Below are 25,910 nucleotides of genomic sequence, written 5' to 3'. Positions count from 1 at the left end.
TTATGCAATGTTCCTCTACCTGATTGTAGGGCCCAGAACGTACTGGGGACGAGGGGGGAGATAAAAATCAGGAGGAAACACAAAGAGGAAAAGTCAATAAGACGTACATGAACAAATTACTGTCAGTCGTGGTGAGGTTGTTGTAATATTGGTATTTAGATTTTGATTTTCATGGTCGATGTTTAGTGTTTAGGGGACAGTTTGTGTGTGTGTGTGTGTGTGTGTGTGTGTGTGTGAGAGAGAGAGAGAGAGAGAGAGAGAGAGAGAGAGAGAGAGAGAGAGAGCTCTAACAAACGCGCAAGAATGACCGACCGGAGCGGACGGGAGCAGGCAACAGCCAGAGGACGTGTTGATGAGGAAACGTCAAGTTGTAGCATAGACGATAGATGACTTCCTCTCTCCGATTTCAAAATAAAACTATCATGTTCCGATCTTGCAACTTTTGTTTTTGGTTTAGATAACAAATGTCAGTCAAATCGGCAGAAGCGACTGATAGCTATGCCACTTGTCATCACTCATTTTAATAGTTAACCCATAGCCATAGTTCTAGCTTTACTGACAAAGCACCAAAATGAAATTAATTAATCCGTTTGAACAGTAAATAAAATATATATTAATGGTCAGAATCACATATCCACATATCCAAACACCTACAAAATTAATATATTGCAAAGAATATAATAATAATATCATAATTAATGTAATAATATGTAATATGTCAACCAACTGGCAATGATTCAGTTTGTGGACTTGTGTGTGTGGGAAATTCATCCAATCACGGAATGAAGTAAAAAGACTTAATTCTGAAGACGTTACATTGCCTAGTTCCAAAGTAAGCATTGTGCTTTTATTTTAAAAGTACAAATGCTACTTCCCTAAAACGTCTGTGTGAGTATGACGAATCTCAGTAAGTAGTAGCGAATCACTGTGTTGTACTTTATAGTATAGCATGTCTATGGTCCCGACATGGCTTTAACCAGCGAGGAACAGGACACACACAGATAGAAATAAGACACAGTATTTCTATATTTTGTGAAGACTGATACTTGGCTTGGCTTGAAGGTGATTCTGGAGGAAGCTGACATGATGCAAAAGGTAAATAATCTGATTTTCTCCTACAAATGTGCAAGACTATTTAGAAGTTCACAATCAGTTATATCTGTCTTTCTGTTGCTGTCATTATTAACCGAAGCTGCAACCAAGCAATGCCACTCTTTCGTTTAGTGTGTAACAGATGTAGGAGAAAGAAAGAGAGAAAAATAAATGAGAAAGACATGCATGTGACAACTGTCTTTTTGCTTACTCAGATTTGAAGCACAAGTACAGCATAACAGAACAAGTAGTCGTCATGGGGACATATCCATTCTCAATGATTATGTTAACAGTGAAGGCATTTGTTTTGCATTCTGTTTTATGTACATTATCCACTTTTCCCATTTTAGAAAATGTAAAATGATAATTCAGTTTTACAATCGAATATATTTCCTGAGCAATATCAAACTATTTTTCTTAGTAACAGTTGTCTTGTATCACTAAAGGCTTTCTGCTAAGATCCATACTTTTTCACCAACTCAGATTCTTCATGCTTCACCGGTCACACCTGTGCCACAAAATGTACTGTCATTTACTAGTAATGGCCAAAGTGCAGTGAAGCTGTTAGGGGTTTGGTGTCCAACCTCTTTCTCCAAAAGCATTTTTCCAGCTTGTCTGGTGACCTCAAGTTTAACAAAAATTAATCAGATACCAGATGTCAGTTATCACTGCAATCCGAGAGGAAAGACTCGACCAAACATCACATCAGGCAGATAATAGAGGAGACTTAATTACAATTGGGCTTATTCTTAAGGAAAACTGAATTGACTGAATGCAACTGAGGACTGAAGTTGGAGTTGGTGGTCCATAGCTCAACCATAGTGAACCTTTTACTATTTAATATTGTGAGCTTTATGAAATAGGTTTTTCATTGTTCCTCTGTTTGGTAACCTACAAGTAGGTAGGTCACCAAACACTCTATCGCTAAGGCTGAGCCACCCTGCAGAGGAAACTCATTTTGGCCACTTGTATCTGTGATCTTGTTCTTTCGGTCACTACCCACAGCTCGTGACCATAGGTGAGGGTTGGAATATAAATTTCAGCTCAGCTCTCTCTTCACCACAACAGATCGGTACAGTGTCCGCATCACAGCAGATGCTGCTCTGATCCGCCTGTCAAACTCCTGCTCCATTTTAACTTTCACTCATGAACAAGACCCCAAGATACTTAAACTCCTCCTCTTGGGGCAACAACTCTCCCCTGATCTGGAATGGGCAATCCACCTTTTTCCAGCTGAGAATCATGATCTTCATCTCAGCTGTTTCACACTTGGCTGCAAACCATCTCAGTGTGAGCTGTAGTTCACTGCTCAATGACGCCAATAGGAATACATCATCTGCAAAAAGCAGAGATGAAATCCTTTGGCCACTGAACCTGACACCCTCTGTCACTTAGCCCGGTTTGGGGGGCAGCCGTGGCCAAGAGGTTGGAGAAGCTGCTTGTGATCGGAGGGTCACCGGTTTGATTCCCTCACCAGACGGGCAGGAAAAATGTGGGTGTGGTGGAGTGATTAATGCGAAAAAAAAAAGCTTCCCTCCTACATTAGCCGACTGATGTGCCCTTGAGCAAGGCACTTAACCCCCCAATATGCTCCCCGGGTGCTTGATGCTGCCCACTGCTCCTGTGTGTGTTTCACTGCATGTAATTTGCTGGGTGTTGCATGTGTGTGTTCAACTAAGGATGGGATAAATGCAGTAGTCAAATTCAGTGTGTGTATGTAAAAATATATATACTGCCAATAAAGTTGATTCTTCTTCTTCTGGCTGCGCCTGGAAATCCTGTCCATAAAGATTATGAATAAAACTGGTAACAAAGGGCAAGCCTGACCAAGAACAACCCTAACTGGAAATGAGTTTGACATGTTGCTGGCAATGCAAACCAAGTTCTCACTCCAACCCATATTCCTGGAGAACCACCCACAGGATGCCCAGAGAGACAGAGTAGTAAGCCTTTTTCAAGTCCATAAAACACATGTGGACTGGTTGGGCAAACTCACAACCCCTCCAGCACCCTTGCAAGGACTCTCCTTTCCAGTACCCTGGCATAAACTTTCCCAGGTTAGCTGAGGAGTGTGATACCTGGTTTACCACTCCAAGGGCACTGTCCCTGATGACCATGCAATGTTGCAGAGGCGTGTCAGCCATGATAGCCCCAAAACATCGAGAGCATTGAGGTACGGTACTCAGGATTGCATGTCGGTGGAAATAAGGAGATCTTTGAAGTATTCCTTCCACGGCCTGACTGTATCAGTCAAGGTCAGCAGCTCTCCACTCACACTTTAAACAGTGTGAACAAAGCACCCTTTCCCCTTCCTGAGATACTGGATGGTTTGCAGGAGTTTCTTCAAGGCCGATCAAAAGTCTCTCCATGGTCTCACTGAACACCTCCCCTGTCCTGGTGCCAAGTGCACTTGTAGATCCCTTATGAACATGGTGTTAGTCGTGGAAAAAGCGTAACTTTCACAGAAGTCCAGTAACTGAACACCGCTTGGGTTCAGCTCAGGGAGGCCGTTCCTCCCAGTCACACTATCATTGCCCACATGAATGTTGAATCTTCCAGTAGAACACTGGAATCCCCAGAAGGGGCATCTTTCAGCACCTGTCCTAGGGGCTCAAAAAAGGATGGATACTCTGAACTGTCACTTGGCGCATTAGCACAAACAACACTCAGGATCTGCTCTTTCATTCACTTTTCATTCACAGCATTAAGTTGTGTATAAGACCACTACCACTTCCTATTCAAATTATTTTTACACAAATACATTTTGAAAGTACAATGACAATTAATTATCTTCATCAAATACATCACACTTCACTTCACTTCACCACACCACAGATTGTTGTAACTGTTGCAGCACTAGGTCAATCTCAAGACCCATTAAATCCATTGCCTGTGACCAAAATCATACTAATAGTCTTTTCTTCCCCCAGATCTGGGTACAAAACAATGGTGGCAATAGCATTGGCTTATTTTGGTTGACACCATAAAGGTATCAACTACTGATATCCAGCCCAACAATAAACAACAAGTTACTTCGTGTGGTAACAGCTTGATACCACTCTGATGTCTGCATGCTAAATATGAAGCTACAGCCAAAGACGGTTATAAGCTTAGTAAAAAGACTAAAAACAGGGAAATAGCCGCCCTGGCTTCGTCTAATATTTAAATATTCTGCCAAAAACATCAGTATGTATTTCTGTATGTTTCTAAAAGATCTTAAATTGTTAAACTGTCTGTTTCCTTTTATTCCTTTGTCATGTTGAAAATAGTTTGCATCCATCTGCCATCATGATGGATATGCAGAAATGTGCAGAAGAAAAGCTCTGCTGAGTTGTGAATGTGTAATGGAATGGAGAGTGGATACAGTCTGATTGATGGCAGAATAGTGAAAGTAAATTACTTTTCATTTCATGTCCACCTCAATTTATTAGAGGCAGCCCTCAGGAGGGAAGGTCCAATATGTGTGTGTGACCAGGCTGAGAGATGAGTTAAAAGAGCAACAGATGCCGTGTAGTGCTTCACGTTGGTTAATTAGGTTTCAGCATTATGTGAAACCTCAAAACAAACCTCAGGAATCTTTACAGTTGAAAAAAATGGTTCACACTGTCCTCTAATAACCTCAAAGTCTTTTTACAGTTTAATTAATGGCTTTAATCACAAATTCCTCTGCTTTACAGTACTTTAGGAACATCGCTGTAATTTTACCAGAAATGCACAAGGCAGTGTAAGTGCATTATGAGTGGAGAGTAAATCCTAAGCTAATTTATGTGTTTTGTCAGAATATCGCAGTTAAATCATCGTAATGCTCTCACTGAGTGTGGTTACGCCCTGAGTTAGCAATAATGTTTATTTGTTACACTGCTTGCTCAGCAGCACCATCATTTGAATATTACCAATTAATGACCCCCCCGGATCCTATTGAAGCTTCAACAGGGATGTTTTCAACTCTGTCTATAGTTAAACATCAGGGGGCTTTTTGAGGTCTCCAAAAATTATTTAAAGCTGTAATACAATTGATCTGTTGTGACAGGGCTTACAGTAAGAGCAAGACCTGTTTCTTCATGTTCTTTTACTACATTGCCATAACATTTGTGAATATTCATGGTCACTAAAGGATGATTCACCATGCTTCACCACCATCTGGTCAGAAATGTGTAACTGACCAACACTTTGGTCTTTGGCAAAGGGTACATCCAAGTTCGCAAATAGAGCATTCCCCCATGAGCAAGTGAGGAAAAATTTGCTTTTAGAAGGCAGAAACCTCAGAGAAGACCCTGACTCTAGATCTGCGGGAGGATCAGCCATCTGCCGGTGGGGGGTAAAGAAAGACAGAGTGTGGGAGAGAGTTAAAAAGAGAGTGGGAACGAAAGGGCACACAGACAGAGATGGCAACAGCAAGCACAGTAGCAACAGCAATGATACCAGAGTACTGGAACTCGAGGTAATAATAATAATAATAATAATAATAATAATAATATGGTATGTACAGTAACTACTATAATTGTTATGATATATAGTTGTTATTATCTTTTTTTTAAGCAAAGAAGGACTCAAGATGAGCAGACGAATAAAGACGGAGTAAAAGTTAAACAAAGTCTTTACCGAACAAATATGAAAAACAAACAGATTGCCAGTATTTTTCAAAAGTACAACAAAAAAAAACAATCTGAGTCCGGGTAACAGGTGAATGCAAAAACTGATCCAAAAACAGTCAAACAAAAGTAGTTCAGAAATCCAAGCAGAAAATCGTTTTTCAAGGACAAACCAGAAGTTTGGCGCCGCAGACAAAAGATTCGGTGAATCATGTTTGTGTCCCCCGGCAGCATAGGCTTAAAGCAGCGTAGCTATGATAGAGATTAAAGACTAAGAGTTAGTCAGCCCTATTCACCTGTGGCTGAATATCAGGAAGCGACTGTAACTATACCTACCAGCCCTACACACTTTGTTTGAGGCTAATTATATGCTTTACTAAACAGAAAGGTTTTAAGTCTAGTCATAAAAGTGGAGGTGGTGTCTGCCTGTCGAACCCAGATTGGCAACTGGTTCCACGGTAGGGGTGCCTGATAGCTAAAGGCTCGTCCTCCCATTCTACTTTTATGAATTCTGCACTGTTTCTTCAGGCTATAAGGATAAATACAGCTGGGTGTCATCAGCATAACAATGAAAGTTTATGCCATGTTTCTGAATAATATTTCAGAATAATATTTCCCTATATGAAGGGAGCATGTATAAGGTGAACAGGATGGGCCTGAGCACTGAACCCTGTGGAACACAGAGATTAATCCTTATATGCGAAGAGGAAACATCATTAATATGATCTGTGATCTACAGTGTCAGCACTGAGATCCAGTAGAACGAGTATGGAGACAAGCCAGTCTGATGCCATGAGGAACTCATTTGTAACTTTAACCAGTGCTGTTTCTGTGCTGTGATGGGCTCTGAAACCAGACGTAAACACTTCAAACAGACTGTTCCTATGTAGGTGATCAGTTAACTGACTTGTAACCACTCTTTCAAGTATTTTAGACACAAATGGGAAGTTGGATATCAGCCTATAGTTAGCTAAGATGTCTGGGTCAAGTGAAGGTTTTTCAAGTAAGGGTCTGATAACAGCAGTTTTAAACACCTGTGGTACATAACCTGTTGTTAAAGACAAGTTGATCTGATCTAAGAAGGAAGCACCAATCAAGGGAAAGACATCCTTGAGGAGCTTAGTTGGGATGGGGTCTAAGAGACATGTAGTTGGTAGTTGGATTAGATTTATTAATGCTGGGGTCAGCTCAGGGAGGTCTATGGGCAGGAAGCTGTCCAGAGACGGATTAGGACTAAAAGAGGTTTCTAAAGATGGCAGTATATTGGCCGTTGTGAGGAGATCTTTATTGATTTTTCTCTAATGTTAGTGATTTTATTGGTGAAGAAACTCTTGAAGTCTTCACTACTAAGAGCTGCAGGAATACAAGGCTCAACAGAGCTGTGACTCTTTGTCAGCTTGCTATAGCGTTAAAGAGAAAACGTGGGTTGTTCTTGTTTTGCTCTATTAATGATGAATAATAAGCTGTTCTGGATTTACGAAGGGCCTTTTTATATGTCAGTAGACTATCTTTCCAGGCCCTCTGGGATTCAACTGATTTGGAGGAGTACCACTTCCTCTCCATCTGTCTTGATACTTGCTTCAATGTTTGTATATTTGAGTTACACCAAGGAGCTACCCTCCTATGATTTATAACCTTCTTTCTCAGTGGGGCAACCATATCTAAAAGTGTGTGTAAAGTGGCTGCAGTGTTGTTGACAAAGCAATCAATTTCTGCAGGAGTAATATTTAAGTATGCTCTGTTGTACTGGTACATGGTGCTGAAGGGAGCTGTGATGGGACTGCATCCCTAAATCTGTCTGCAGTATTCTCAGAGAGGCATCTGGTATAGTAGACCTTTTTGTTGTGTGGTGTAAAGTCTGTTACAGTTAGCTCAAAATTTATAAGTGAATGGTGTGAAAGGAGAGGGTTTTGAGGGACAACTAACAGGTTCTTGGTTTCTAGGCCATAGGTGAGAACCAGATCGAGGAATTATAAGAGTGTGTTGGTTCATTTACTATCTGAAGAAAACCTATTGAATCTAAGAGTGAGTTAAAGGTTGTCTTAAGACTGTCAGAGTCAACATCCATATGAATGTTAAAGTCACCCACTATAATGACTTTATCTGTACTGAGCACTAAACTAGATAAAAAGTCTGAAAACTCAGACAGGAACTCTGGGTAAGCAGCAGCAGGTGGGTGACAATAACTAATAAAACTGGCTTTTCTGACTTCCAGTTTTGGTGAGACAGGCTGAGATTGAGACTCTCAAATGAGCTACAGATAGATTTAGGTTTGGGGTTAATCTGAAGGCTGGAGTGGTAGATTGCTGCCATTCACCCTCCTTGGCCTGTGCCTTGAGGAACATGATAGTTAATATAACCAGACGGAGTTGATTCGTTTAAACTAACATACTTTTTTTTTTAACCAAGTCTCAGTGAGACAGAATATATCGGACTGATGAGCAATAATTAGATCATCGACTAGGAGGGATTTAGAGTGGAGGGATCGTATATTTAATCCACTTCTGATAGTCCTATTTTTTGGTTCTAAATAATTGCTAATGTGTATTTTTATGAGGTTATTTTGATTTGAACACTTCTTAAATTTTGTGCTAGTTGGACTATGGGAGGACGAGGCACTGATTCTATTTCTATGGGATTGTTAAACTTAGTGTTTTTGTGTGCATTTATATTTTTATTTATATATATATATATTTTAATGGAGGGCGGCAGCCCTACAGAAGCAGCAGAGAAGTGTGTAAGACAGCGACTCTGCTTCCTGGCCTCGACCCTGGGTTGTCAGGGGGTTGGTTGTCTAATAAACTTGGCTATATTGGTAGAAATAAGAGCCGCACCACCCCGGATGGGATGAATGCCGTCTCTGCTATTAAGGCCAGGTTTTCCCCAGAAAGTCTCCCAGTTATCTATAAAGGCCACGTTGTTTTCTGGACACCACCATGACAGCCAGCGACGGAGCGATGACATGCGACTAAACATGTCATCACTGGTCAGATTCAGGAGGGGACCAGGGAACGCTAAGGAGTCCGACATAGTTTTTGCCGAATTACACATCGACTCCATATTAAGTTTGGTGACCTCCGACTGGCGTAGCCGGGTGTCATTAGTGCTGATGTGAATTATAATCTTACTATATTTACTCTTATCTCTGGCCAGCAGCTTTAAATTGCCCTCTGTCGCCTGCTCTGGCCCCCAGGATGCATTTGACTATGGGCGCTGGTGTCGGCTTCACGTATCGCAAAACACTATTGCTAATAACCAACACAACGTCATCCAATTAGACTGCTGCAAAAGACTCTGTGCTTGGTAGGACCTTTTCCATTTGGAATGTAGCAGGGCTCCATGGACCTTAAGCTTAAATTATGATCATGTTTACCTTTCTGAAGTACAAAAGAATGAACTAGATGAAAGATCTATAACCCCCATCTTCCTCATTACTTCCAGATCCTTCTTCAGTACTGGCAACAGGTGCTCTAAGACCCTGTAGGCTGGCGGACAGATTGGCTCAGAGTGAAATTTGCTCTGGTTCTGGTTCCAGCAAGCACTATTCTGCTGGCCCACCCAGTGTTAATAGAGAGTAAGTTATAATAGTGTGTGGGCTGCCAGTCTCTACTGGTGCTGCTTTGGCTTCTTTTGAGGCATCAGTTGCATTACTTCTGGCACCACATGTGACAGGTGGCCAAGTAGCCAGACACATGAATGAGTTTTATTTTAAAGCAGTGGTGCCCCTTGCAGAGATTTACAGTGAACACGATCATTGTTTGTCTGACTCTATGTCCAGAATAGTCGGCGCCCAGCCAAATAAAAGTCAATAAAAAATGTTTTAGCAAAACTGAACTGATTTCCATAACTACAAAATGACTTAAAAGTTTGTGTTGTACATGTCAATCTTAGCAAACAACTACATGCTAATTTAATACTGTCAGATAAAATATCTGACCAAACAGAGAGATGAAGAAGGGAGGGCATATGCAAGTATGCATGTACCTTCCCTTATGGAATGGGGTTTGTGTGACAAATTTTGCATTTACAGACAACAAATATAAAATACATAAATATAAATATATATAAACATATAAAATTAGCACATTCATGCATTGCTCTTAGGGCAGCATGCCAACTTTGTACACAAAATACACTATATAAATAAAAGTATTTGGTCAAACCTTTTCATTACTGAATTCAGGTGGGGTATGGGGCTGTTTTTCAGGGGTTGGGCTAGGTCCCTTATTTCCAGTGAGGGGAAATATTAATATTTCAGCATATCATACCTTCAGTACCTGGGAATTAATATTAATATTTCAGCATACCAAGACATTCTGCACAATGCTGTGCCTTCAACCCTGCGGCAACAGCCTGGGGAAGGACTGGCAGGATGAGTTTGGTGTGGAAGAACCTGACTGGCCTGACCTCAGCCCCATCAAACACCCCTGAGATGAACCAGAATGGAGACTGCAAGCCAGGCCCCCTGTCCATCACCAACCCTGACCCCCACAAACACTCTTCTGAATGGGCAATACCCCCCACAGAATCTCTCTAAAGTCCAGTGGAAAGCATTCCCAGAGAGTGGAAGCTGTCACAGCTGCAAAGTGGGGGGACCAACTCCACACCATTGTCCATGCACTTAGAATGCAATGTCACCAAAGTCCACATTGGTGTAATGGTCAGATGTCCCAGTACTTTTGTCTAGTATATCTCATAGCTAATCTAAAACAGTTCCAGAGAAAAATTAGATTACTACATTTTTGAGCAACTACATCTCAGTGCCAGTGACACTGCCAGCTTACATTGTTCCTCTTTTTTCTCTCATTTGTTTTAACCACCATATGCATTACTAATTGCATTAGCAGTTTTCCTTCTAAGCAGCATTTATCAACTGATTTCTAGCCACAATTACACATTAGCCTGTATATGGTGTGTGTGTTTGATGTTGGCATTCGAAAGTGCAAAGCCAATCCAAGGTTAGCGTCAGTTCAATTCCCAGTTTGCCCAATTAATTGAATTCATTTTCTATTTCTAGGTGACTTAATGGGGACCTGAGTGGTGTTTGGAAGTCCACTGATAAAAATAAGCTCTACATTATCCTACATAGAAGAACGGTGAGGGGAGCAGTAAAGGAAGTCCACTAATAAAAATAAGCTCTACATTATCCTACATAGAAGAACAGTGAGGGGAGCAGTAAAGGTGAATGAAATCTCAAAAACAAGAAAACCAGGACAGTGCATATTTTCTGGTTTCAGTGACCAACAACTTATAAAAAGCACATTCATAGCTGTTTCTACTTCTGTAGTGACATCTGATTATATCATATGCTGCCTTTACCAAGACTGGCTTTAAATAAGAGTTAATGCTTTAAATGAAGGAAAAAAACATGGGAAAATCTCAGAGTCATGCCCCTCAGTACTTTTATCAAGCAAACTTTAATCAAGCGAACATAATTTTAGATAAACAATAGCTAAAAAAGTAAAAAGGTCAGGCATTAGCAGATATGACTGACAACATGAGCTCCAGAGTCGACACCCCAACCAACATCTCTCTGAGTCCCAGCGCTGCTGTCTCTGATTCATTGGAGTACAAGACGGTGTCTGTGTTCCTGGTCCTTATGGTGTGTGGTGTGGGCATCGTGGGCAACATCATGGTGGTCCTCGTGGTACTCACCACGCGCCACATGAGGACACCAACCAACTGTTACCTAGTGAGCCTGGCCATAGCTGACCTGACGGTGCTGGTGGCAGCGGGACTGCCCAACGTGTCAGACAGTCTGACAGGTACATGGATTTTTGGACATGCTGGCTGCCTGGGAATCACATACCTTCAGTACCTGGGCATCAACGTGTCCTCCTGTTCCATCACTGCCTTCACTGTGGAGAGGTGAGGATAGACAAAAATACGTCAGATACATCCCAGTAAAGGCTTTGCTGTACTCTTTTAAATTGCTAATTTAATATTGATTTAAAAATGTAATATTAGTCTACAGAAACCACTACCAAGGCATGTCAGTTGGTGCTTAGGAACAACACCTGTGTTTTTGAATACTGATGCTGATTTGAAGGCCAAAAATCTTTTAGTTTTATTTAAAAGAACTGGTTGTAGACGAGGACAGAGCCTCATTGGCGGTAACAGAAGACCGTCCTCCCAAGAATGACAGAATCAGTCATTTTGTCAAGTGCTCCAAAATAATATACCTTCAAGTAACAAAACCCTCTAGGGATGTAAAAATTATGACAGGAGTAAAGGAGGGAGTATTGTGCAACAGGTTGTAACTTCATAAGTACATCTATGAGCCCTCAGACACTTACTCCATTCCTGGAAAATAAAATGTTTGCATTGATTGAAAACCAAATTTTAAATCCAGTATTTCCACAGACTGTGCTGTGCTCTTATCTTATCTTAACTTATCTTATCTTATCTTATCTTGTCTCATCTTATCTTATCTTGTTTTATCTTACTGTGCCAGATCATTTGGCTCAGGTCACTATTACACATGTATACTGAATGTTTTATTTACATTAAACTACACTCACTGGCCACTCAATGAGGTACACTTGTACAAAGTAATGCTATCCAATGCAACTTATCTCCGTAAGTTCAAGTTCTACAAAGCTTTTTCAGTTTTTGTTCACACTGTTAGAAAGGTAATAATTCTACTGTATGTTTATTATTTAGGTCGTTGTGGGTTCTGGTACTGTAGTCCAATATATCGAAAGCTGTTTCTTGTCATGTATATCAATAAGATGGGCAAAATATAAAATACTTAACACCTCTCGATATAATTCAGTCTAACTCCACTGCAAACTACAGTCTCAGTAACAAACATGTAGTTAAATGTGTACCTCTCAATCAAAACTGAGCATTATTATTGTTGTCAAGGCAGCTTATGGCAAACTTGTTGTACTGGATCACGTTAGATTGTTCAAGTGTTTCCAATGAAGCGGACAGTGAGTGAATGTTTTGTGTGCTGGCAACCAGTGTCTTGCCAGGCTTGATTCTCACAAAAGTCTCACCATGTGTGGTTCTTAATTATGAAAGTGAGATATTTCTGGATTGTATTTAACTAATATGTCATAAAGTTATCCTATTATTCCTTATATTAATTTATAGCATTAAAAGGAAAGGAGGTGGCTCACAAAGCTGACTCACTAATTGTGGCACATAATAATTTTATTTTGAAAAATTGTTTGACCTAACAAACTAAACCACTTTCACCTCTACAGCCTCTTTGAGGCAAGTTCCCCTTTATGTTGATCTGTTGGCAATAATGTGTTACAGCACTTTTACATAGCCAAAAGCCATGTTAAGACAGCACCTTACTAGGTCGAAACTGATAACATTTTTTGTGTCGCTTTAGATGACACATGAACTGACTGCCATCAGATTAATTCAATTCAATTCAATTCAATTCAATTCAATTCAATTCAATTCAATTTATTTATATAGTGCCAAACCATAACAAAAGCTGTCTCATGACACTTACTGTGTTGAAATGACAATAACAGCATTAATAATAATAATGATGATAGTAGTAGTAGTAATTACAGTAATGATAATAATCTAGAAATATAACAGGTGGTAATAACAGTCGTCAGTGTCACCACAGCAGGAGATCCAGACACAATCCATGGGAACCTGAGAGACAAGAAAGACTCTGGGGAAGAAGTCAAGTTAGTGACATGCATTGATGGGACATGAATATGTGTGAAAGGAAAATTAGGGGAGGCTCTAACATAAAGCATGCAGGGACAAAGATATGTGAGTCTTGCTCAGCTGTCTAACACCTCTGTAATAAATGTATTATCTCAATCATCTCCTGTTTAGTTAGAGAGGAGGCACCATTACCAACAGCCACTGTTGTAGTGTGGGGCAAAAATGTTGCAGAAATAGATCAATGGTATCTACTCATCAACAAATTGTTAGTAGTTTTCTATACATTGTGGCTAATAAATATTATCAGCCAGAGATAGTTTGACATTGTGCTTGAATCCTGTCATCTCCTCTCTACGTGCAGGTACATAGCTATCTGCCATCCCATGAAGGCTCAGACAGTGTGTACAGTATCGCGGGCCAAGCGGATCATTGCTGGGGTTTGGATCTTCACATGTGTCTACTGCATGTTGTGGTTTTTCCTGGTGGACATTCAGGTTAGAGAATTATGTTTTACATTATATGTCGTGTTTTACTGCAGTCACTGACTGATGGTAGTACAGTAGTACAGTGCGGTAACTTTCAGTTTACAGGATAAATGTTGTACTGTGGCCACATTAATTTTCCCAGAAAGACTAAAAATACATAGAATAGAGTTTTTCTTTCATGTATGTAAATATTTTTACATGGCTAAATGGTTATATGTAATCCAGACAGTAGTACTCACAGGAACTGCATAGTGTTTCAGTAAATGTGCTTGTCATGAACATAGGAATAAAACATTTGTGATTGCCAAGACCTCTTTTATCTGAGCTACAGGGGAATGTGAAAAGCTTTTAACAAAGCTCTGTTCCTTTTCTGGGAGTGGTATCACCATGCTTAGGGTTGCTGAGATAAGAAAGATTATTATGTGCATCTCTTCCCAGAGCCAGTGTGTGAGCTACTAGCCTGTTTTATTATCTCTATGATAACTGTGTGATATTCAGGTCAGCCAGGACGGACATGTGCAGTGTGGCTACAGAGTGAAACGGGAGCTCTACCTGCCCATCTACCTCATCGACTTTGCTGTTTTCTATGTCATCCCGCTGCTGCTCGCCATTGTACTGTATGGCCTGATAGCACGGATCCTCTACCTCAGGTACCTCAGATCTTTCAGACCATATTAACAAATCAATCAATCAATCAATTCATTCATTCATTCATTCATTATATAATAATAGTCATTCCACCAGTTTGAATAAGGAGTATTACTCTTTGACAATGTCATCAGGATGTTTTTTATTTTAGCTTAAAGGTTAATATATGATATTTTGAACATTACTACAGCAGCCAAAAGTTATTAGCTATGAAAAGATGTAGTGGATTGATAGTGAGCTTATTTTAGCTATACTGTATAAATAAATTTAAAAAAAGCAATTTCGGTAATCTTTTTAATGTGCTTATCAAAACACAGGGTAGGATCAAATACGACACCAAGATTCTTGGCAGTTAAATTTTGAGAAATCACAAAGTTAGACAGAGTTACTGTTTGACTTTATCAAAGTGATGTCTGTGTTGAATGCAACCAATGACCAACAGCTCAGTTTTATCAGAATTCAGCAGCAGAAAATTATGTGAGAAGCATCGGAGAAACGCAGGCCTCTAAATGTACGCTTTGAGAGTGATCATCTGCCTTTACCTGCACATACAGCTGAGTATAATCAGTGTAACAGTAAAAATTTACTCCATCGTTATTCTATATAACTTGGCAAAGAGGTGAAATATATGGAGAAAAGGACAAAAGGCGAAGAACATCACATCAGTAAAGATGACTGTGTGTTATTATAAAAAATGCACTGGGTAGGTAGGAATAGTGAGAACCAGGCCACAAGTGCTAAATTAGCTTTCAAACTGCCCTAAGACTATGCTATGATTTATAGTATAAAATGCTGCACTGAGATCCAGTAAGAATCAGTACTGAGTAAAACGTAATTTTCCACTTGAAACAGTTTTGAAATAGCTGCCCTGACAGTAGATTGAAAAGGTTGGAATATGATAAATTGGGCTTAAAGTGGCAGAGAAACAACTATTTTGAGTACTTTTGAAATAAGGTTAAACTGGTGTATAGTTACTTCGAGACCGTGGTTCACAGTGTGGGCTTTTAAGTAGAGGTGTAACCATAACCTGGACCAGTACCAGTAGTATGTGATAAATTTATACTATTCAGCATTGTAGGTCCCAGAGTTGGCCAGAAATCTTTAAACAGTTTGGCTGGCATTTGATCCAGGAGCATCACAGCATTATTTTTAGCAGTAACAAAGTAATATAATGCATTATTAATAGGATTTTAATAATATTTTTACATCGCAAAGAATGCATTACCACCCAGTCTCGTTGTCTGAGGTCAACAATGTTGCATATGACATCAAGGTATGTGAGATATGACATACCAAATAATTCCAGAAAGCTGCATATGAGTGACTGATTTTTTTGTTTTGGTCCATATGACGCCCTCTCAGCTGCATCTGAGAGGGCATCATATTCCTTTCAGAGACTTTGTAATCTGGCCTTCAACTGCAAATTCTCTTTGGAGACTTAAATAAATCCACAATGATAAATCCAGTATTGAATGTCTCTGTGATTATGTGTCCATTTATGTATGAAAAATGTTACTGTTGTTGTTTGCTTGATTATTAGCAGTCCATGGACTGTGTCTGTTGACTAATTAAAGGCTGTTTCTCACTGAGAGCCTTGTGCCATTTATGTTCCATTTTCTTGCAGGCCCGGTTAAAAACACGTATTTCATCTGTGAACCATGGTGTAGACTTCCTTAATCATTTAATTTTGGCAGAAACAGGTGCATCTGAACAAGCACAAGTAGGAAGCACTGAATTTTCCACCACTGTCATGCAAGAAGCCAGTAGCAAACGTAATTGGTCACAAAGTGCAGTTAAAGTTGCTGGGCCAGTATGATGAGTGATAAAACTGACATGGACAGGTTGGACTCACTTCAAATTTAATTAGAAAGCGGTCTGACACTGCAGATAAAACAGAAGAAACATTGAAGATGTTCACTTCTATCTTGTAAAAGAGAATGAAGTCCAAGGCATTAATGGAGTCAGTAGGTTCATGAACAAACTGAGTACCAGTAACTGCCAAAAAGAGTCTTGGTGTTCTTATTCAGGTGGTACTGAAATCACCAATAGGCTCTTATTGGAACAACTGACAAGATCTGAGATAAAATCAAGGGCCTAGTAGTCTGTGGAGTGCCACAAGGTGAAATCCAGTTCCCTGGACAAGCCAGTTTGTGCAGTGGAGTTGGTTTTAATGCCAGAGCCTCAAATGAATTAAATTTAATATCCAGTGTAGAGGTTAAATTCAGTAGATAGACTTAATAGACACCCCACCCTGTTTAACAGACTGAGCATGGGTATTAGCATGCATATTAGAGGCTTCATTTATTAGTAAGAAAACATTTGGTATCAACCAAGTTTTAAATAATCCAATCATTTATTCTTTATTATTATTTATCAGTAAAGCAATGAAAAATGATCATATATTTGAAAACACAAATATTTGAGTCTAATTCTTCTTGGGGCCACAGTTTTCAGGTAATAGGAAATAATATATTAACTGGAACAAGATACCTACTAATATTATCATAAGGTTTTGGTGGTCTGTGCAGGTAACAAACACAGGTTAATCTAGTCACAAGCTGCTTCTCCAGCCTCAAGGCCACAGCTGCCTAGCATGCTCTGCAATCTCCTGTGATCCGTGAATTTTTGGAACGAAACAAGGCAGGAAAACACATTTCTGCTTGAAGCCTTCATTTATTTTGTTTTCACTGAGTTAGGCAGAAAATCCAAGTAATGGATGGATTTTGTGATGTTTGATTGATTTTCCACCCTGACAGAATTCATTTATAAGTAGAAAACGCAATGAATGACTGTAATTCGGGGCACAACCCTGTTGATAAACAAATATGAAGTCAAGGATATTCACTAACATAAAATATTAATTGAAATTTTAATCCAAAGGTTTGTGACTGGCATTCAAACTCATATCAGTGGAGACTTTTTGTAGGAAAAGATTAAATAAATTAAATAATAAAAGAAGTTGGTTAAATCCAACCAACTCCTAAATGAAACACGTGACAAGTATGACCACATTAATTTACTCAAGACCAAACCAGCCAACCAATTAATGTTTTTCATTCTCGTGTGCAACAAATGTATACCTCCAGCCCTTTGCCCAACCATCCCGACAACAGCGCCACTACCATGCGTCGAAGCTGCCGGGAAGCCTCTGAAGCAGGGAAAGGAGGTCGTCAGGACCGGCCAAGGAGTGCGCTCTCCTCCAGGAAGCAGGTCTGTGCCTCATCCCACCATTATCCCTGTTCCCATTAACCCCTTCTGCACTCTCTTTTCTTGTTGTTACATCTTGTCCTATCAAGTAATTGCTGTGCGATAGCTGTAGACACATTTGACCCCATTCTCATCTTTGGCTGTGTGTGTGATCTACTGGGAATATAGAAGCCATGATTTTCACTTAAGAGGGTGGTGATGATGTCCTTGCTATCCATTGCCTCAGAGAAGTGTCCTCTTGACGCTTCTCTGTCCTGGCTGTTATGCAACCCTGAAGGCAATTGTGGCTGTAATGGCTTTGTGTCGTCAGGCTGAGCAATCAAAGAGCCCCCTTACTGAGAAAGCTCTCTATCTGCCAGATTGCATGGTATGGCTGTGCAGTGTTGCCTTCTCTCTGTGCTCTTGGATGTAGTACACATGCTCTCAGGTTTTTGGATTTTGAAAGCATCTACCTTCTTAAGTATTAATTCACTAAGGAGGATTAAGACAAATATCTATCTATCCTTTTTTTTAAACTAACTGCACAAGTTACCATAAAGTACGGCATATATCAAGGTGATGTGCTATTCCTGCTGCTGTTATGCATAGGCCTGAAACCCCTCAGTCAGACCAGATCAAAGAGTGGTACCTGGTCCGAAATGGAGCAACCATCAGTCACTTCACATAGATGACATCAAGCTGTACGTCAAGAGTGAGTGAGACACTGACTTGCTGATCCACATCACCAGGATCTGTACCGATGACATCGGAATGTCATTCAGGCTAGATAAATGTGGTCGGATGGTAACAAAGAAAGTGAAGATGATCAGAATGTATAGGCTTGAACTACCTGAAGGCAGCATTACAGATGTTAAGGACAGTTACAAATACTTTGGGATCCTGCAAGCAAATGGAAACTATGAGGGGGCTCCAAGGAAGTCAGCCCCAGTCAAATACCTACACAGACTGAGACAGGTCCTGAGAAGTCAGCTAAATGGCAGGACACATACGCCCTTCCTGTCATCAGATATCCTGTTGGTATAGTAAGTTGGCCCAAGGAGAAGATAGAGGCCACTCAAAACAAGGAAGCTCCTCATGACGCACGCAGGGTTTTCAAGCCCAAGCACCAAGTCCAGCACCCTGAAAATGTACACTAAATGGAACAAGGGAGGTCAAGGACTAGTGAGTGTCAAGCCCTTTCACTGCATGTACCACCAACATAAAGAAGAAGTGGCTGATGAAATTCTACCAATGCCTGTAAAAGGCTGGATTGAAGGACAGCAAAGCAAGATTAATCGTTGCAGCACAAGAACAGGCACTCTGTACAAAATCAATAGAGGCTGGGGTCTAACACCAGACAGTACCTCAGGTGCAGGCAGTGCAAAGACAATTTAGCACATAACAGCCAGATGTAAGATGCAGACAGGAACAACGTATATGGAATGCCATAACCCAGTGGCTGGCATAGTATACTATGGTATAGTATAGGAATATCTGCACGGAGTATGGGCTGGAAGTCAGAATGGAAGACACCTCCTGAGGTGGTTGAGAATGACCAAGCTAAGATCCTGTGGGACTTCTAGACCCAGACTGACAAAATGGTGATGGCGAACCACCATCACCATGATGGATAGTGTGGTGGTCGACAAATACAGAAAACAACAGAAGAAGACAGTGGTGATAGATGGTGTGTGTCTTCCTAAAGCTTGGGAATTTGATCTTAATTGTTCCTAGGACTGCACATTTCTGGACAGAGAGTGCAGGAAGTGTGTGTTGTCTGTCTCTCTCTCTCTCTCTTCCTCTCCCCCCCTCTATGTTGTTCTGTGAGGCAGAAAATGGCAAAAAATACTGTATTTAATATCATGTAGTCAACTATGTGTTTGCCATTATTCCCTCTATCAGGGTGACACTGTGGTGTTCCTACAGTGGTGTCAGTCTGGTCCCCCTTGACCTTTGTTTTGTTTTGCTTTTTTGGGAGCAGAATTTAATTTCAGGGATTGTTGGTTTGACTGTGAGTCAGTCTGCAAGGGCTAAGTTACTGCAGATATGGAAAGGAAATGGAAATTTGCACAGCTAAGACAGAGAAGCTTTGTCTTTTGCAAATCTTCTCATGTGTCTATTTCTTTCTGAGCCATAAGCAGGTGAGCAAATTACTCTAAATTCTAAACAAATTGACTTATACAAGTGACAACTCTTTTCCAATTCTTTGCTCATTGCTTCCAGCTGTAACTTTTGGATAAAAGTCTATGAGCAGCAATACAAATCTGCAACTCATTTGGTACAAAATAGTGCCAGGTCAGTCCAGCCACTGGATGGTTAAGAAATCTGAATGACAGTTAGTTACTGACACGAAATGAAGCCCAGGGGGTTAAACAAGCTTCTTACAAACAGAAAGAGAGGACATAAAGATTAAAAAAAGAATGAAACACAATTAAAAAAGTGACATATGAGACCAGAGTAAAATCCATCCATGACAACCTCTAACATGGCACTGGAGGTTTCCATTACAGTACTAAATATAAGGAGTGAGGACAGTTCCTCATTTAATTTCTGTCTGTGAACAACATCAGAAAACAACAACATCACCTAGATACCTTATATTTCTGTCCTGTGCAATTTTAAGAATAGAGAGACCACTGTGTACCCGTCCCGTGGTGTGGTGGTATTTGGTGATATTTTCACAGGACATTAAAAAGGTCAAATCTACAGAGAGCAAAGAACAAATTATACTTAAAGGTGCAAAACAAACATCTTTGTACTTGCTGAATGACTGAGGTGCACATATGGATACTTGCAATGTTCCTGTGCAATGCATGACTGCAAACATTCCCTTTGTGATCTATGACTTCTTTCATGTTGTTTTCTTTATTAAACCTGGAAGACGTGTCACCCAAATTTGGTGTGTTCTTTGCACACAACACAGGGTGTACCAGTGGGTGTATCCATTGCCCTTCTTCTGCTGCCCTTCACTTCTAGAAATTATACAACTAACAGCACATAAATGTTTTGAGGGCAATGTAATGCTGACAAAATTACTTTTTTTTGTCAACATAATGAGGAAATGTAAAAATGCCAATACTGAACGTGTCAGTAAAAGACTATTTACTTTTAGTGACTACTACATTGTTTAAGTTTTTTATGGTTATGTTCGGGCACTGACAAGACTTGGTAAAGGTTGGTTTATTTTGACAAAGAAAAGTCAGCAGAGACATAACATTTTTTTTCATTTAACCAAAACCACAATCTTTCTCTAATTTAAGCCTAACAACAGAGTTTGAATGTCAATTCTGGAGTTGTGATGCTGTGTAAAAATGTAAATAAAAACAGAACTGTTTAACTGAAAATGGTTTTAAGAAATGAGCCTGAGCCCAGTGAAATCCTTTGTAGGTACAATCTTGTGTTTGACAAAGTAGTGAAGTTCAAAGATACTAAAAGCAAAAATCTTCTGAATAGGTCTGTTTTTTTTTTTGTTTGTTTTTTTCACGATTTTCTCAAATATCCGACCTTGTTAAAAACATGTTTCTGGTATCAAATTCAAAATGACTGCATATTTACAACAAAACATACATGTGTGTGATGCAACATGACATGATTTAGCCAAGTAGGACATGTTTCTGGATGAACATCCCACAATGCATCCCTGGACCAACACTGCAATCATCTATGGTGTGCTGAATGGTTCTGAATACTACAATACTGAATGAAAATGCCCATCCAAGAAACCTATGGGAAATTCTCTCTGTTTGGCTGCACAAAAGTACAGAAAGTGTTTTCTGTATTTAACCACAGGTGTGTCCAGTTTAACCAGGACTGAACTATTCAGGTTCATCATTTCAAAGGAGCAGTAAATGGTGTCTTAGCCACTTGGGGTAGTGGAAAGAAGTTGTAAAGCTGCTTTGTGTGTTTTACCTTGCCATACAAGTTTTAGCACATGTTGTTTCTGTGCCACTGTGTGCATGTTACTGCATGAGCACAAGCCTCAGAGAGACTGAACTCTCACGTGAGAGCAGAGAGAAGATCCTAATCTTGTGTTCAAGGGGCTCCATCTAGGAGCAGAAGATTAGCATAATGTGATTTGGGATTTACATTGAAGTGTGCTTAATACCGCAGATGATTTTACTCTCTCAGTACTTCAAATGGCACTTCATGCTCTTTAATTCATCGTTTGATAGACCAACTCAATCTGATAGGTGTTTGATAAACTTGTGTATGTCAAAGAATGGCACTTTTATGATTGGAGATTAATACAGTGTGGTGTGAGATTGCTGTACAGTTTTAATCTCTGAGAGTTCTTCACTTCTGTGATCTCGTCAAGTGTAGAGGAAAAGAGATGTGGAAGCTTGGTCATCATTGCCACGGGCGAATTGATAGCATCAGAGGCTTAAGCAAATTCTTTGGCTCAATGGACCCAAATGGTCATCCATGACCGGAATCAGTCTGGGAGGATGTTGTTGTTAGAAGAAAATATTACGAAAGTCAAGTATCCTCCCACCATATAATTACAGTCATAATATGCATATTCAAAATGTCACTCCAATGCTTTCTGTCTCATTATCGCAGCACAGAGATAATTAGAAAGCTCTCCTACCCACCTTCTTTGTGCAGAATTTTGCCTTTTTTATCTACCTGCTGAGGTGGCTGTCACTGGTTCACCACTGAAGGCATGGACACAGACCCTTATCTCAAATGCTGGGAGAAGGACTATGCATGATACCTGGTATTGACATGTCACACATTGTTTTGTTTTTTTCTCTGTTGGCATGAGATAACTGTTGTTGTGAATTGGCTCTATATAAATAAACTGAATTGAATTGAATTGTTCTGTGCAAAAAAAAAATGGGCTGCAGAATGAGGGGCAGCCACACTGCAGCAGAATTATTATGGCATAGTGAAGGCAGCTTGAGGACATGAAAATCACTGCAGGTGGATGGGTGGTGGAGTGAGGCTGGGACAGGGTAGGTATGTTGCATTATTGGCGACTGATAAGACCCGTCGCTTGAGCTTTACAGGCTGACTGGCTCTGTTCCCCCTCTCTGCCATGAAGGGGTTCAGAGATGTCTGAGGCGTTACCATGGTCACCAGCCAGAGGTGGGGTGGAGGGTCAAGGCATGCTGAGGGTGTTTTGCACACAGAGAATACACACACACACACACACAGTCTTGTTTCCATCACTTTTGGGGACATTGCATAGACTTCCATTCATTTCCTGGAGGCTTAACCACCTCCTAACCATAACAATAAACATTACTTGCCTAATCCTAACCCTGACCTTAACCAAACCCTAACCTCAACCTGACCTTAAAGCAAGTCTTCATCCTAATATTTAATGACTTACACTGTGGGGACTTGCATTTCGTCCCCATAAGTAAGGCAGGTCCTCACAATGTGACTGTATACGGATTTTTGTCCCTTCAACAACAGGAATACGTGTCCATGCACACACACACACACACACACACCTTTCTGGGACACTTCAGCACTCTGCTGTTTGATGCTCAATGTCCCTGTTGTCCATTTGATTCTGTTGATTGGCCACCACCCAATGATCCTCTACCAACACCCAGAAACCACAAGACACAGGCCTGGTGTCCATGACCCAGTGAGTCAGAGCTGTTTTGCAGGCATGAAGGGGACCTACACACTATCAGGCACGTGATTTTAACATTGTAGCTGATCATGAGTAAACCCCACATGTATGTACATACTCTCCAAAGCAGTCACAGTGTTTTTCTTTGCCAGCTACAAAAAAAATCTTGATGGAATTTGTTGGAATTTGTGAAATGATTCTACATGAGCTATGCATGTGCACAATGAATAAGGCTACAAATCTATGTTATATCCATACTCTCTCCATTAATTATCACGAAAACAAGACCACCACTGTGTTTGAAATCGCCGTGTAGTGCATTTATATTGTACATTACACTGTTGAAGCTTGAGGGAAATCTACTGGATTACTCTTTGATGGAAATTTTAAGAATGTTTGTAAGAGGTTCTGAAAGATTAATGGAAAATCACTTTTATCCTCTTGGTCTTTATTCTTTATAACTAAAACCAAAAACCGCCTGGAGCTTAATGATGTGAGGTAAATTATTCTGTCCCATTTTTACCAGATTGTCTATTGTACTGCTCTCTCTATGTGTTTTGCTCCCGGAGCGTTAACGTAGATTAAACAGTCGGCCAAACTCCTTTTCAAGAGCCAGGAAAATGAGCGTACTTGCTCCTTTATTAACTTCACATTCACAATGGCAACATGAATTGGAGTGAAACTACAAAAGAAAGAAAATAACATCACTGTTACTTACTGCACTGTGTTTAGCTTATAGAATTAGCAACAGATGCTAACGTCAACCGTAATGCTAACGCACGTCAGCTTAACGCAACATTACCGTAGTAGTTACTGGAAATATTCGACTATCAAAGTACTCAAAACATTGCTAAACTTATACCAAAGAAATATCTGACAAAAGAGGCAAACTGTGACACTTACAGTCATTGCTTTCTGGCGGGTTCATTAATCACATTACCGTACATTAGCGACCATGCTTTGTTTACTGTATTACTGTATGAACTTCCTGTATAGAATTAAAAGAACACTACTTCCTGTGTATACTTCCTGTGTCAAAGTGCATCACACATCATATCAAAGAATAAGTAGAAAACTTATTAAAAGGCACATTTCCTTTCTTTAGAACCTTATAAAATTCTTTTAACAAACATATTATTATTTTTATTCAAGTTAAACTCAAACTCATTAGGTGGAGCAGAACACCTATAGTTTTTATGGAACTTGCTAGACAAGAAGCTTAATATGATGATTCCAAGTGGGTGCTTTTTGCCTAACACTGAGGTTTTATTCACACAAAAATTCTAATCATGGCTGCTTTAAGAGTTTCAATGAAATGTATCTCTGTTTCTCCCCCTACAGGTGACAAAGATGTTGGCAGTTGTGGTAGTCCTATTCGCTCTACTGTGGATGCCCTACCGGACTTTAGTTTTAATCAACTCTTTTGTGTCGACACCCTATCTGAATGCCTGGTTCCTCCTATTTTGTCGGACATGCATTTATGCTAATAGTGCGATAAACCCTGTGATATACAATGCCATGTCACAAAAGTTTCGCTCAGCATTTCGCGGGCTTTACCGTTGCCAGCGGCAAGAGGGAAATCAGAGGACGCTGTCAATGATCCAAACAGGCTTCAGCACCATCCGAGACCGCAGAATGTCTCAGGCCAATACTAATGGAACCAGTGAAAAAGCAAGGAGGGCCATCCTGATTACTGCCACTGATATGACTACAAAACAGAATGGAAGTGGTCACCAGGAGACAGCAGTAGTCAATGGCAAAAAAGCAGACCAACCCAATGACAATGACCCAGCTATTTGTAGTTTGGGTGTATATCCAGCTGGTCATGAAAAGTTGGACTGGCCTGCATCACCTAATGCCACATTTAATTTTGCAGACAAACATACAACAAACAATCATCAGGAAAATATATAAATATCTTCTTGTCAACATAATGTTTGATATAAAGGAATTAGTCAGTACCACTGACATCCAGTGAAAGAAGAAAATTAAACAAAATTCTTTCCATTCAGTCACAATACAGCTGTGGATCACTGTTGGACAGGATCCACATTAAGTAATATGAAATTTGTGACCTGCCTTTATTTCATTATTCAGAAGAGGCAGATTTCACCTTGAGCACTGAGGTAACATGTAAAGAGAAGAAAGATGATCAGTAAATGGCCACAAAATATTTTCAAAATTGCATGTAAAAATGTTACCTGATATATTAATGAGATTTTGTAGACAAGAGGCTACAAAGTGGTCTGTTTCACTAAAAAAACAAGAAAAAAACCACAGAATGGACTGATTCTCATAATGAATCAATATAATAATGCACTGGTGGAACGTTTCACCGGTGATGTCATGAAAGTCAGTGATTATTATGAATTCAAGGACAAATAATGAATCATTTGATTTGTGAAAGACTGCATTTGATACCATTTAAAGAAATTTGTCTATCCAAAATTCCCTCTCATTTGCACAGAAACATCTGACATGACACACTCTGTGAATATAAGAAATTATCAACTTATTAACATGTTCATGTTCGTCATGTATCCTCCAGTCAACTGCTGAGATGCAGTGTGAAATCTTAAAAAGATGCTTTAAAAAGTAACAACAGCTTTAAAAGAAACACAGTTTGTATTTCTCTTGTACAATAGCAAGCAAAAGATCAGTATAACTCAGTTTAGAGGA

At 39.9% G+C, this 25,910-nt stretch overlaps 1 protein-coding gene across 1 annotated transcript; it reads left to right on the top strand.

Annotated features, from left to right (window-relative positions):
* Positions 1 to 899: 899 nt before the first annotated feature.
* trhr2 (thyrotropin releasing hormone receptor 2) lies at positions 900 to 25,391 on the top strand. Its single transcript, XM_046395159.1, has 6 exons — positions 900 to 1,095; positions 10,702 to 11,552; positions 13,687 to 13,819; positions 14,309 to 14,460; positions 17,545 to 17,668; positions 24,573 to 25,391. The coding sequence occupies exons 2-6, from the start codon at positions 11,170 to 11,172 to the stop codon at positions 25,143 to 25,145; spliced, it is 1,365 nt and encodes a 454-aa protein (XP_046251115.1). The 5' UTR covers positions 900 to 1,095; positions 10,702 to 11,169; the 3' UTR covers positions 25,146 to 25,391.
* The last annotated feature ends 519 nt before the right edge of the window (positions 25,392 to 25,910 follow it).

The sequence above is a fragment of the Scatophagus argus genome, chromosome 7, assembly GCF_020382885.2.
Source record: "Scatophagus argus isolate fScaArg1 chromosome 7, fScaArg1.pri, whole genome shotgun sequence".
Classification (NCBI taxonomy): Eukaryota; Metazoa; Chordata; class Actinopteri; family Scatophagidae; genus Scatophagus; species Scatophagus argus.
This window is presented reverse-complemented; position numbering and strand designations above follow the sequence as displayed.

What these genes read in the sequence shown, in the direction of transcription:
- trhr2 (XM_046395159.1), top strand. Translation starts at nt 11,170, where the DNA reads ATGACTGACAACATGAGCTCCAGAGTCGACACCCCAACCAACATCTCT. An exon ending in TTTTCCTGGTGGACATTCAG is followed by an intron (nt 13,820 to 14,308) that starts GTTAGAGAATTA and finishes TGTGATATTCAG; the next exon opens with GTCAGCCAGGACGGACATGT. An exon ending in CGCTCTCCTCCAGGAAGCAG is followed by an intron (nt 17,669 to 24,572) that starts GTCTGTGCCTCA and finishes CTCCCCCTACAG; the next exon opens with GTGACAAAGATGTTGGCAGT.